This window comes from Austrofundulus limnaeus, unplaced genomic scaffold, assembly GCF_001266775.1.
Source record: "Austrofundulus limnaeus strain Quisiro unplaced genomic scaffold, Austrofundulus_limnaeus-1.0 Scaffold27, whole genome shotgun sequence".
NCBI classification, from domain to species: Eukaryota; Metazoa; Chordata; class Actinopteri; order Cyprinodontiformes; family Rivulidae; genus Austrofundulus; species Austrofundulus limnaeus.
This window is the reverse complement of record NW_013952429.1, coordinates 1,796,510-1,809,194: the sequence shown is the minus strand read 5'-3', so window position 1 is coordinate 1,809,194 and position 12,685 is coordinate 1,796,510. Positions and strand designations below refer to the sequence as shown.

The 12,685-nt window shown below is 38.3% G+C and overlaps 2 protein-coding genes and 1 long non-coding RNA gene across 3 annotated transcripts; 2 read left to right on the top strand and 1 right to left on the bottom strand.

Moving 5' to 3' along the window:
- Positions 1 to 1,507: 1,507 nt before the first annotated feature.
- On the bottom strand, positions 1,508 to 3,634 carry LOC106515239 (uncharacterized). The gene is made up of 3 exons (XR_001309976.1): positions 3,503 to 3,634; positions 3,106 to 3,250; positions 1,508 to 2,745 (listed from the first exon to the last, which is right to left on the bottom strand). It is a non-coding gene; the product is annotated as an uncharacterized LOC106515239 (long non-coding RNA).
- Positions 3,635 to 3,758: 124 nt separating this feature from the next.
- fdx2 (ferredoxin 2) lies at positions 3,759 to 6,047 on the top strand. Its single transcript, XM_014004925.1, has 5 exons — positions 3,759 to 3,973; positions 4,275 to 4,326; positions 4,676 to 4,782; positions 4,858 to 4,945; positions 5,014 to 6,047. The coding sequence occupies exons 1-5, from the start codon at positions 3,787 to 3,789 to the stop codon at positions 5,168 to 5,170; spliced, it is 591 nt and encodes a 196-aa protein (XP_013860379.1). The 5' UTR covers positions 3,759 to 3,786; the 3' UTR covers positions 5,171 to 6,047.
- A 687-nt stretch (positions 6,048 to 6,734) lies between these two features.
- Positions 6,735 to 12,036, top strand: zglp1 (zinc finger GATA like protein 1). The gene is made up of 5 exons (XM_014004923.1): positions 6,735 to 6,852; positions 7,519 to 8,859; positions 8,941 to 9,053; positions 10,764 to 10,857; positions 11,279 to 12,036. The coding sequence occupies exons 2-5, from the start codon at positions 7,532 to 7,534 to the stop codon at positions 11,409 to 11,411; spliced, it is 1,668 nt and encodes a 555-aa protein (XP_013860377.1). The 5' UTR covers positions 6,735 to 6,852; positions 7,519 to 7,531; the 3' UTR covers positions 11,412 to 12,036.
- Positions 12,037 to 12,685: the final 649 nt, after the last annotated feature.

Below are 12,685 nucleotides of genomic sequence, written 5' to 3'. Positions count from 1 at the left end.
GTATAAGTGAGTTTAGAGTATCTGTATCATCAGAAGATGAGGGAATGTACAAACTAAATCATCTGCATGACAATTCTCATTATGTTTGTGAATGACGTACAACGAGAATCTGGACCAAGTAATGAACCTTGAGGTACGCCGCAAACAGCACACAGAGTTGAACTTGCCAACAAACACATGGAGCTGTTTATCTATAATATGTATTTGAAAGCAGTGAAGAACTGGACCAGAGAAGTCAGCCCAGTTTTCTAACCTGTCCAACAAGAAATCATGATTAACAGCAGCTACTGAAAGCAGAACTGAGATTAAGCAGAACAAAGACAAATAATTAYTTTAGAATCAGTATTCACAACAGGCCATTAACAACTTTAACCTGTTTAGTTTCTGTACCATGGTGACATGGTCAGWTAGGAAAAGACGTGATTTTTTATACTGCTTTTACTTAGAAGTGGTCTCATGACAGCTATTTTAGGTTCAGCAACAGTAACCTCTTTTGTTTTCTAACAGCTCAGATGAAACGATTAAAAATAATATAAAAAGAAAATTTAAACCACAGATGGACAATGTCAKCTGTCAAACAACTGCTTTAAATTCAGTGGTTCAAGTTTTCACACATCAAGTCTCTGTCAAGTAGAAACTGCTATTAAACTGTTGAGCTGTGAGGTAATGGTACACATACAAAAATAAAGGATAAGTGGATGTACAGAATGGATGAATGAATAGAAAAAGATAATTTGTGGGCACAAACAAGCTTCATATTAATAATAAACAGGTTTGGACACGTCAGAGCTAAATACATTACAAAGGAAAGTGTTGCGCCCATTTCCAAACTGCTTTAGGTGTTTTRATTTCAACATAAAATACAAGCTGATTCAAATCTAATGAAAGTGTATTTGCAAATAAACTAAATATTTGAGCATGCATACTGTGAACGTATGCATTTTATAATTATCATTTAGAACGATACTGTTGCTCTTTGTTGTRTAGAATAGCAAGCTATTTAACAAAACAGTAGCTGCAAGTTATAATGGGAAGTTACATAACATGCAACATAAATAACACTTACAGCCAAAGTCTCTGCATCTTTCAGAATGTCAGTCCTGAGTTACTCAACCATGTGATATATTGGCAGGAGTARTCACTTTAGACTTTGAATGGCATTTCCTATATTGGTTGTTTTCACAGGATTAGTGGGATGTGCAAGCATGTTGCTGCACTTCTCTTCTTGATCATTTCCACGGTATGTCGGGTATAATGCTGTGGGCACAAGGGCTTTACAKAAATGGCAAGCAGGATCTTATTGTGTTTATATCGTCAGATACAAAAAAACTATGTATATCTAGATATAAAGAAACTCCGCATTCATTTCAGTTGTGTTTGCCAAGCATTGCAACAGGGAAAACTACATCAYAAATGAAATAACCAGTGTTTCCCTACCAGTATCCAGTGAACCCATCTCTGTACATATTCATATGTTTGTGTGCAACAAAAACTGAGCCACCAGAGAATGTGCACTTTTTTTACTCTTTGGATTTGTAACATGTATGACACTGAAAACGATCCACTGACATTAAAATTGTGACATCATACAGTCTGTGTACAGTTTCTCTAACATTTACTAAAATAAAAATTTCTTTCCAAAGGTTTTTTGCAATATTTTTCATATTCGCTCCTTTAAGCAGGTCAGCTCATACGCTAAAGATCATGCTAAAAAAAACTCACAGCATACCCCTCTATACACCCCACCAAAACAGTAAAATAGATAGCTATATGTATGCAGGTTTGATTTTTTTTAAGTATGTTAAAAGTTAATTTTCTTTAGAGTGGGTTAGCTAGTGCATGGGTGCCCTCTAGAGGCTGAGAAATATACTACCAATATAGTTCTGATTTCAAAAATATACTGTATATTTTAATACAAACCTCCTGGTCTAAATTTGCCATTAGATTCTATTCCTTTCACAAGCTGCACAACTAACATGTAGCAGTCASCAAGAGAATTATACCCTTCTATTTATATTCCTATTGTGTTTCAGTTCAGTCTCTAAATATGTCACATTTGCTGCCAAATATTTATTTTTCTTTTTCAATTCTTTACTCTCCTTGAGGATCCCTATCACTTTTGCTTTGAGTACGCTGGCGGACCATTTCAACAATTTTTTCTTAGTTAAACCCATTTTCTTTGTGCATAACTTTAACTTCAATTTTGACATGCCTCCTTTGTCACTGGATGGTGGATGAACATAAGGAACTGAACAATAGTTATGACAATCTGATATACTGTATGAAATCACCATGTCCTCTACTTGCTGTTCTATACTCGTATCACAGCCATGAGTTGCAGGCACACTTTGTTTCCTAGTTTTCTTGATGATTGATGCATTTTTGATCAAAACACCATGTTTGTAYATCGCAATAGCTTCCTGTAATTTGGCAGTCGATGTGAATAGATGCAGAGTGTCACACAACAGATCGCACACCACATCAGGATCAGCATTTTAAAAAGCTGCATCTGTTTCAAAATGCTTTCCAGACTCATTATGCTTCTTTTGGAGCTTATGTAGCAGTTCTTGCACAGTAGCCTCAGAGTGAAGAACGTACTGGAAAGCGTGAGCCGTCACCTCATGAACAATAGCAGCATCCAGACTCGCTGCTTTTTTTTTCCGAAGATCCTCTCTTGATGAGGCCCACTCAGGATATCCCCRCAGATACAGGCAAGACACGTCTCCTTTATTATACTCGCCTTTCCTGTGTAAGAAGATAAATTAATKTTTGGTGACATTTAGTAGATATACTGAGAAACTATACTGTTGGATCAGTTATAGTGTCTATTCTCCAGATCAGGGCTATTCAGCTGGTAGCCAGCAGGCCACATCCTGCTCTAGATTATGCATTATCTTAGTAATTAAAATATTGTTCTACTGACAGTCAGCACTGTAATTTACAGATGCATACATAAAATGTGATTATCTAACACACACCTACTGCACTAACAGTATGCTTTTCAGCTTTCCCCTCCCCTCCAGCCCTTTCTTCCTTATAACCCACTTCCTCCTTCTTATATTCCACCTTATAAATTGTGGCTCCACTATTTCAAAATCAACTTACCTGAAATGATTACTACAGACCCTTGTACCATTGGAAACCCTGTATGCCTTATCTCCTCTATTACTGTTAAAGACGACTGGCTTTAATGTCATCATGTCTGGATTTGAGGAACCTAAGCTTCCAGATGTGTGGCATCTCAATTTGCCTGAAAAAAAAAAAAAAAAACAAGACAAATCAATAATAAATATTCTGGAATCAATACTAACTGTACCCTAATTAATTATCATGTGCGCATCTTATGCAAAGTTTAGACAGAACTGTTCAGTACTCGTAATTTCCTTTCAGCTTGTCCCATTCATTCTGTGAAGATTAGGATTTAGGATATGGATAAACATGACAAATTATAAATTAAGTAGTTGAGGCAAAACGTGGATTTAGTCTTGAGTGTTTTATTTACCTGCGTTTCAGCTGAGCTCTGCGGTCATTCCGACATCCGGTCACGTTACATGTTGAGGACATTTCGCCATCACAACCTAAAACACAAATAAAACTAATTTGTGAATACGTCTGTATCTAAAAGTCAACAAAAACGCCGGTATAAAGGATCAAAACAATGAACTATTGTACGCATGCGCAGTTCAATTGTTTATTTATGGTAATTCACGAGCGCCCTCTGCTGGCAGAGAAGCATATGACCGGATGGRTAGGGGGAGTCGTCCTGGTCACGTGATCAAAACAATCATGGCGGCGTCCGCTGCAGTCCGGGCGAGCATGGTGCTGACTTTGAGGTTTAATCGTGTTATCCCGCACTGTAACACATGTCCGCTGTACAGACTAAAGAGCTGCATCAACAACAGAGCTAACATCCAAAGGAGAGAGTCGTTCGATAGTTTTCGGACGATAAATCGACATTTACAGACGAGTAGATGTGAGAGATGCTGCTTGCTAACTCTTTTAGCATAGTGGTTCATGCGCTCTGTTAAACTGTTTTGTTCTGTATAAGTACTATATAGCTATCAGTATTACTTATTATTATTTAAATTCGAGTTCTTGATGCCCACCATTGATTTGTAGTTAATATATTATCTAGAACGTTATTTAATAATATTTATGTAACCTTAAGAAGTTATGAAACTTCTGAAGAGTGTGCAACAGTGAGTTGTGCATTCCCCTTCGTGAGTTCCCCGATATTAAACAATCACCTTTCTGACTTTTCTCACTTTTCAAAGGTCTTTACCAGGACGAGGAGGGCAGTTCTAACACAAAGGAGCCAGATGATGTGTAAGACAACACGGGCTTTTATTGTGAAGGGATGCGAAGCTGATAGAAAGTAATCAAACACTGATTGTAAACTGCGAAATCCACGTCACTGAGGGACTTTAAATGTAAAGTGTAAAGTTCGTGGCACTAAACTTACACAATGTGCTTCATGCATTATTTTTAGGACAGTTTTTATTTAAAATAAACAAGCTTGATCATGTGTGTTTTGACAACAAATTTCTTTTTAATTTTTTTTTGTAACATCCTACAATGTCCTGCACTAAAGCGTATAAAAACAAGCATAAATCTACTTTCTCTTTTTCTGTTCTAAATGTAAAATACAAACAGGTTGTTTTTTACTGCATTCTAGAGTCAACGTGGTGTTTATAGATCGATCCGGCCAGAGGATCCCAGTTAAGGGCAAAGTAGGAGACAATGTGCTGCTTCTAGCTCATAAACATGGAATTGACTTGGAAGGTGAGGGTTAAAGTAGTTAAACAGAAATATTATTAAAATATTTGCATAACATGCATGGGTWTTTGTTGTTTATAGGAGCCTGTGAGGCATCGCTGGCCTGCTCCACGTGCCACGTCTATGTGAGCGCCGCTCATTTTGACAAGTTGCCAGAGCCTGACGAGCGGTAAGTGTGCTGCTGACATGTACGGGTGGAAATCGCGGTGAATGTTGACCGACTATCTCGGTTCTCAGGGAGGACGACATGCTCGACATGGCGCCCATGCTTCAGGAGAACTCCCGCCTGGGATGTCAGATCATTCTCACTCGGGAGCTCGACGGCATTGAGCTCACCCTGCCCAAAGTCACCAGGAACTTCTACGTGGACGGCCATGTTCCTAAAGCTCACTGAGATGAGCTACAGATGGATGAGGAGGGGAAATCGAAWAAAAAAAATGAGACACGGCTGGTTGAGAGGATTAACAGCTAGGACAGTATTGTCTGTAGCTTCTCCCAAGATGTTTTACTGACACTTTCCAGTTTAACCAGGGTCAGGACAGAGCTGCAGAGGAGACCAGGCAGAGCCGAACGCTACAAGAGTCTCACGATGGTTCCATGCAGAACTGCCATGGTTTAGCCGATAATGTATTTATTTTTATGAGGTGTTCTCAGGCTCTGTAGGCYGTCACTCACTGCTCAAACATCTGGCAGCTCACTGAGGAACAGAGCCTGTCTGGGTGAAGGAAACATTCCTCGTTACTACTTCTACGCGCACAAGCATCACAAGATGGCAATCATTTTGACCAGTCTATTCTTGTCTTTAACCACGTCTCATGTTTGACTTAGCGTATCATTTATTTTTATGTATAATGTTTATAGATGTTGTAATATTTGATGCCAATTTCATAGTTTTGTTTGGCTCCAAAGTCTGACAGGTCAAAAAACACATTTATCATAAAGTGACTGATGCATGTGGGCTATTTGCAGYAAACTAGACTCATTTTATTACATTTCACACACATTTCAAAACATTCAAGTACACAGGGTTTGAACTGAAGGCGGAGTTTTGAAGGAATTTCTTCCTGACACTGATCGAGGCTTCATTATGTGACCTGGAATCTAGAGTTGGAAGCCGTCAGTGTTTTTTTGTTTTTTTTTTTTGTTACCACAGAATATGTTCTCCACAACTTCCTCTGACTCAAGTCTGCTGTACTTGTCCAACATGCGCACAAAGTCTCTCAGTGGCAAATGTTGAAAGTGGTGCAATAAAATGTGGTTTAACTTTGTAATTTTGAGGAATGCGTTTATTTTTTGGTAACTGTTTGTAGGTGTGTGCATAAGACTATTATAATGTTGTCATAAATATGACATAACACCTGTCATGAACTCAAATGAGTCCTCATGAATGTTTGACTGTTGTCATTCGGTAAATTATGACACTTTTACTGCAAAGTTGACATTGTTCAAAATGTCTTTATGACAACTTGACATTAACCAAGACAAAAAAAAAAAAACATTTGTCAGTGTAATGACGCTTAATGACATCTTTATAACTAGTCTAACATGTTCCACTTTACTTGAGGTAAGGGAAAATATTAATGAATTATTGGTCTCATGACAGCCAAAGTTAAGACTAACAACAAACGACAGTGTAATAAAATGGTAAAGTTGATACTTAATAGCTTTTATGATAATATGATTTCTGTGTGTGTGTAAATATATCATAATTGCAATTTTGAAACTTACAATTTAGTTTCAAATTGGTTATTATGAGGTTATTGAGTTTTATCAGAAGTATGAGTTTAAAAAAAGTCTATAAATTTGTATCTCAGTTGTGAATTTGTCACAATTAACGTTTTTATTTATTTTATTGTCAGAAAGAAGCTTCCATACTGGTCCTGCTGAGCTGTAACTCCAAAACTAGATGATTTTATCGAAGCACATTTGAAAGAAAACTAGAGGCCTGAGAWGCGCTTTTATATCCTCTAATCAAGACGAATTAAAAACACCTGTGCAGGCTCAAAACTCTGTCCACTCCCCGGTTCCCTCATGGCAGCCGTCCCCATCGGTCCCTGGTAGGTTTGAACGTGCAAGGTGAGCATCGACGCTATTAGAAACACGTCTATGTTAGGCTGTGGAGTTCTAGACGAGTTCTCAGTTAGCCAAAGATATCCAGGTTTTTAGGTGAGTTTTTAGTCTAGGCCTAATGTGTGACAACAACATGCTCAAAGAGCCAAACAAGCCTGAGACATAATGTTATTTAGTTTTAGGTTCACTTTATATTTCCTGTGTTTTTGTTACTTGCGAGTGAAAGAGGGGCTGAAAAGCTTATATGAAAAATGAAGCTAACGCGCGCGATCAGAGTTCAAAGAATCTCGAGAACCTTCAAAGTTTGAGCTCGAGCTAGTTTGTTTGCGTCAGGTGAGTTGAAACAAGCCGCTTTTATTAAAAGCAACGGTTTTATCTCGATTTATTTCTTTATATTTTGCCTTTTAGGTTCAAATTATATCGCATAGAATGAATTAAACTTTACAGTATTCCCAAACTCCGTTTATTTATAAATGTTTGGTGTTATCCTGTGTTTAATGATGGAAACAAAAGCCAAAAATAAACACTAGCTTATTAGCTGCTATTGCTTTTATTTGTACAAGCAATTATATCAACTATGATATATTTTCATGTCCTCCTTTAAGCTTTTATAATACATATAATTTATTTATAATTTTATAATTTTTTTGTCTGTTTTGATTAAAAATGCAGAAACCACCTCAGCATGACCACTGGAACGACGAAAGAAGTTACTTTCATCCAGGAAAACCAGAGCAAAGCCGAACATTCTGCACTCTTCTACCTGTTCGAGGAAGTCTCCAAGCTTGACCCACCTGTCCCCGCGAGTTTCCTGGACGCAAATTCTCCCTCCGAGTGGCTGAATGAGATGTCGAGAAAGAGACGTTTTAGTCATGGAACAGAAGACGAAGATGAGTGCTCCCTTAAAGGTGCTCGAGGCGCTCGTAAGTACAGTTTGTCGTGTATGTTGTCATGCAATCGGGTGAAGAGCGTGAGCGAGGAGACCGGTGATGTCTCCGAGTCGGATGAGCCACGCTGTGAATGCAGCAGCCCCTGGAAAGTTCTGAGCCTGATCAACCTGACCTGTGAGCGACTCCTCCATCAAAAAGATGCTGAGGAGGAAAACTCAACTTTAGAACTGTCTTCAACAAAATCCATCCAATCAACGTCAGCACCTGCACCTCCGTATGGAACAGAGAGGGAAAGTGATGGGGACAGCCTTGATTGCGCTTCGGAGAAAATCACATTTGTTTCTCCTGTGGATTTGAGACTGGACAGTCAGCAGCTGCAGTTCTGTGTGAAAGATGCTGGTGAAAGCTGCTGTGTGCACCAACAGCCTGCAGAGCAAACTGACCCCGTTACCTCAGAGATGCAGGAAGACGGCTCCATTGTGTCTTTGCAAACTTTATGCAGAGACGGAGAAGAGTTCAGCATTAGCAAACAATTGGACCAGGAGTGTTTCTCTACTAAAAAAAATGCATTTATCCCCAAAAAGGAAACCCAAAGCTCCACATGTCTAAAGGCCGAGATGACTCTTAGTTCAGGTTATAGTGCATGCGCGGGCCAGTCGAAACCACCACAAACACTTGACCACAATGCAAACATCACTTTGTCTACAAAGCTGCCATGTGACACCCAGCCACCTCCTCAGAGTGCAGCTCTGCCTTCCTCACAAGCAGCACCTCTCGTATTCACCACAGCAGAGAGCTGCCGGTCGTCATCAGGACAAAATGAGAAATTCGCAGCATCTGCACCCAATCGGCGTCAAACTCCCACTGTGGGTTCAAACCCCGCAGCAGACCGCTCAAGCGGCAACATTTGTGTGACGGCATCACCAGCAGAGCTGTGGACRGAGCAAACGAAGGAATCCGATCCCCCTCCTCAGCATCGAACTAAGACTCGGAGGAAACAACCTCACCCGTCTCGCAGCGCCGATATCCAAGACCCAGACTTCCAGGGAGTGACGTTCCGGATCGACGCAGAGCTCGACGACACAAGGGAGCAGTGTCGACTCCTCATAACTTCAAAATACAGGTGTTTTTTTTTATTTTATTCAGAATTTTAACATGTCAGATTTGGTACAAATGTACATGACGTTGCTTGTTCCCGTCACAGCAAGAAGCACTGCAAAGCTGTGCGAAAACCAAAGCTGAGGGCGCGAACATCACAGAAAACGCTTAAAACCAGCAGCTCAGATGAAGAAAATGACCTCACAGCTAACGTTGCAAGTACGTAACACCTGACATGATTTATGAGTAGTAATTTAGAATATCTCGCTAAGCCGATGAAGACTAAACGGTGGCTAAAATTGAGAGAGGATTTACTGTTGCAGTTTCACTAAATTCTAAGTGTTTGCGACCAACGATGGGTTGAAAATTGCAACAACTAAAACTTTGCAACTCGCATAAACTAAAACGATGCTTTGAGATGTTTTWTTGACTCGTTCGCAAATGCTGTGATAGAGATCCTGGCTCTAGAATCAGAAATCAAACAAAGTATCAAAGGAACTGAAGAAAAGTTAAACAAAGTGCAGAAATACGTGATCAAAAAAGTTCGTCACTACAACGGTCTCTGGGTAATTTTATTGCAATAAACTGAGAGTCAACGTGCATACAGCAATACAAGTTGAGTCTGGAGACACAGCCCCAGTGAAGCATCTTTAAACCTTTTAGTAGAAACCAGTCCCAAAACTGGTTATTTCTGACATGCAAGGAGTGGTTCTTTATCTGAGCAGCAAAAATTTCTGGTTTCAGTTAAAACTTGTTCTGTGGTCCTTAAACAGAGGAAAACACCTTAGAATGTGGTTATACTTCCTATTTCATCGTCTCTTACATGTTCACATTCCAATAAAAACAAAACAAATAGTTCTGCAATCCAGGTGTGTGTGTGTGAACAACAAGAAATGACACTTTAAAGGGGCTTTACCGGAAGGTTACAACATCAGTTGAAATGATTCAGAATATATCATGACACTAAGCATACAATACATTTAAAAGTAAAACAAGAAAGAAACAATAAGTAAAATACATTCAAAACTTAAATACATGGTAAGAATATAAATGTGATTGCTTAGTTCACATGAAAAGAATCAGAAGTTGAGGAAATGTTTAATGTGTTGTCTAAAATGCTAATTTTCTCTAGTAGATGGCGCCACCACACCACTTCTTCTTGTTCTGTGGAAACTGGTTAAATGATCATAAAATAGAATAGTGGCACCATTTACAAGAGACGTCCTGTTAGGACTAAACAAACAAAAGTTCAGTTTTAGAGAAGTAGTTGAAAACATGACTGCAGGATAGATACTATACAGAGCTACAGAAATGGATTTCTATAGAAGCTAGTAAAACTCAAACTGTTCCCATTCAGAAAAAACAGTAAATTCTTGTATTTAGGAAGCAGGAGCTTTTCTTTCTTGCAGATGGTGTCATGCTTGAGGAGAGAGATAATAAATTCAGTCTAAATGAATAAAAAGCAGCTATTTAAACTGAAAATTTTGAAAATTGAGTATTATAATGGAACTATGATATTATTCACAGCAATCGGAAAATTTCTTTGTCTAAACACTACTAAATGTTTTTTTTACTGTCATTAAATGCCTGTTTTTGTCATTTAGATACGAAACACTTTTGTCTTAATCAAAAAATGTTGCCTCAATATTTTTCCAGCAAATTAAATTTTTGATTTTATTTTATTTTTACCCAAAATGATCCGTTTTAACATGAACTCAAATTCCAATTCAATAATTCAGGATAATAAAAAGAAACAAAAACAAGGATTCATTCTTATGAATCAAATGCATAAAATCCAAATGTTATGTCACTAAATTAGTGACAAAGCAAAACCAGAACTTCTTATAAAGATATGAAACAAAAATAACGCATTACTTAGCGTCGTGTTAGAATAATAATAAACTGTTTACATTCATTCTGTTTTACAAGAAAACAAAGTCTGTGCGTCGTGCTGCACCAGGAAGACCCCCATGTGGAGAGACGCAGAGGATGGTACTCCACTCTGTAACGCCTGTGGAATCAGGTAGAGAACAGAAACACATCTGGATGAAGCTGAGCGTTAGTGATCTGACATCACTGAGGCAAATGTAGGATTGATTTGTCAGAAAATGTTATTAGCAAATGCGCACTTAGTGGAAACCTATTTAAACATCCCAGATTGATCTCAAATAGTTTAGTTTCTTGCAATTTGAGTTRGTGTATAATAATGCAGAATATTCAGCCACAGATAATATGGAATAAAGCTGCAGATATATAAAATACTCCACAGACTTATTTTTCCTTTTAACTTGTGTTGCAGAAGTAAACATAATTTCTTCTAACGTAGAATAAGTTGGACCTGCATCCTAAATCCTAAATACTTTTTATGCTTGAATTAGTTTTTAAAGGTGTCATCCTTCTGTAAAGTTTTAATCACGTTTATTCTTCTGTCCCAACGTTTTAAGGTATAAGAAGTACAGAGTCCACTGTGTGTTTTGCTGGCATATTCCTCGGAAAGAAGGAAACTCCAACTCCTGCTGCCTGAAGTGTGGAAACTTGGTGAAACCGAGCTCAGCTCAGCAGAAACATTCCTCTTAGACGACATCCAAACACAGGTTTTTATATCTGTGATAAAAGCTTCGACACGTCGGCTCAAGACAATCCTCACTGCTCTCACACTTCTTACTCGTTTACAGTTTAAAGGAGAACATTTTTGCTACAGTTTGTGGACAATTTATTTGCATAAAGTCAGGCAGAGTTCAGTGTTTATCTGACTAAATCAAAGGTCCACACAGAACGCACACAGCTTTTGTTGAAAAACTGGAAATATTTTGAGACAAATAAATGAGGCAGTTGAACAAAGTTAAGTGAGGATTGTTAGTCGTCTGCATCCTGTGTGGGAACGATCTGTAAAAGAAAGTTGTTTTTGTGTTAATCTCTACGATGCGTTCACTGTTACTAATTTATTTATAAGCACAATTTTCAAGTTAAATCAAGCTTAATTTGTCATGTGGTTGTACCTTCCTTACTGTTTAAGTTGTGTTTATACAGAACTTTATTTTTCTGGTTACATTAGTGCACTGTTTGGTTGTTTTCTTTGGGACAGAAGCAGCGTTTTGTGAGTTTGTGTTGGTTTTGGATTGTATTAAATTCAACATGAAACATATGATTTGATTGTTTGTTTTTAAAGGTGTGTGTAAATAAAACCTGCAGCCGACATGAATCCACAGCTGTAACTGCAGCGGTTATTGAATAAAGTAATGGTTTTAGAGAGGAGCACATTAGATGTAAGAAATTCTCTGTAATGAGACTCCCTGCAGTTTCCTCTGCCCTCCAAGTGGGTGGCCTCAGACGGAGCGATACAGTGCAGCCATTATGTCAAACAGGATTACGTCTTCTCTAAAGTTACCTCTCTCTCCCCCTGCGAGTACCAAAGGCAGAAATATTGAGGAAAACGAGTGCCGTGTAAAACAGAGCTGCAGAAAAATCCACATCCTGGYTCAGGTTTCYGAACCTTGCTCAGACAATGYRTTGGGAACGACTCAGCYGCTGCCAATTTTTAGCTCGAGTTAACCATTTTTGTGTTTGCCAAGACTGGTTAGCTGCAGCAGCCATCTTGAATGGAGCGAACTCCAAAAGTTATTCAGATATACAGTATGGGCACRCAGTGATAAGTTTCAGTAAAATACAACTACTAGAAAGATGTTTGAGAAATGTTGGTAATRAACACAAGCAGAAACATAATCCCCTTTTGCTTTTTTGTGGAAAAATAACTTGGTTTCTAATTTTTATTTAATTAAAACTAAAATTAAAGGGGCAATATCATGTAAAATCAACTTTTTTGAGTTTTATATCATGTTATAATCTTATAC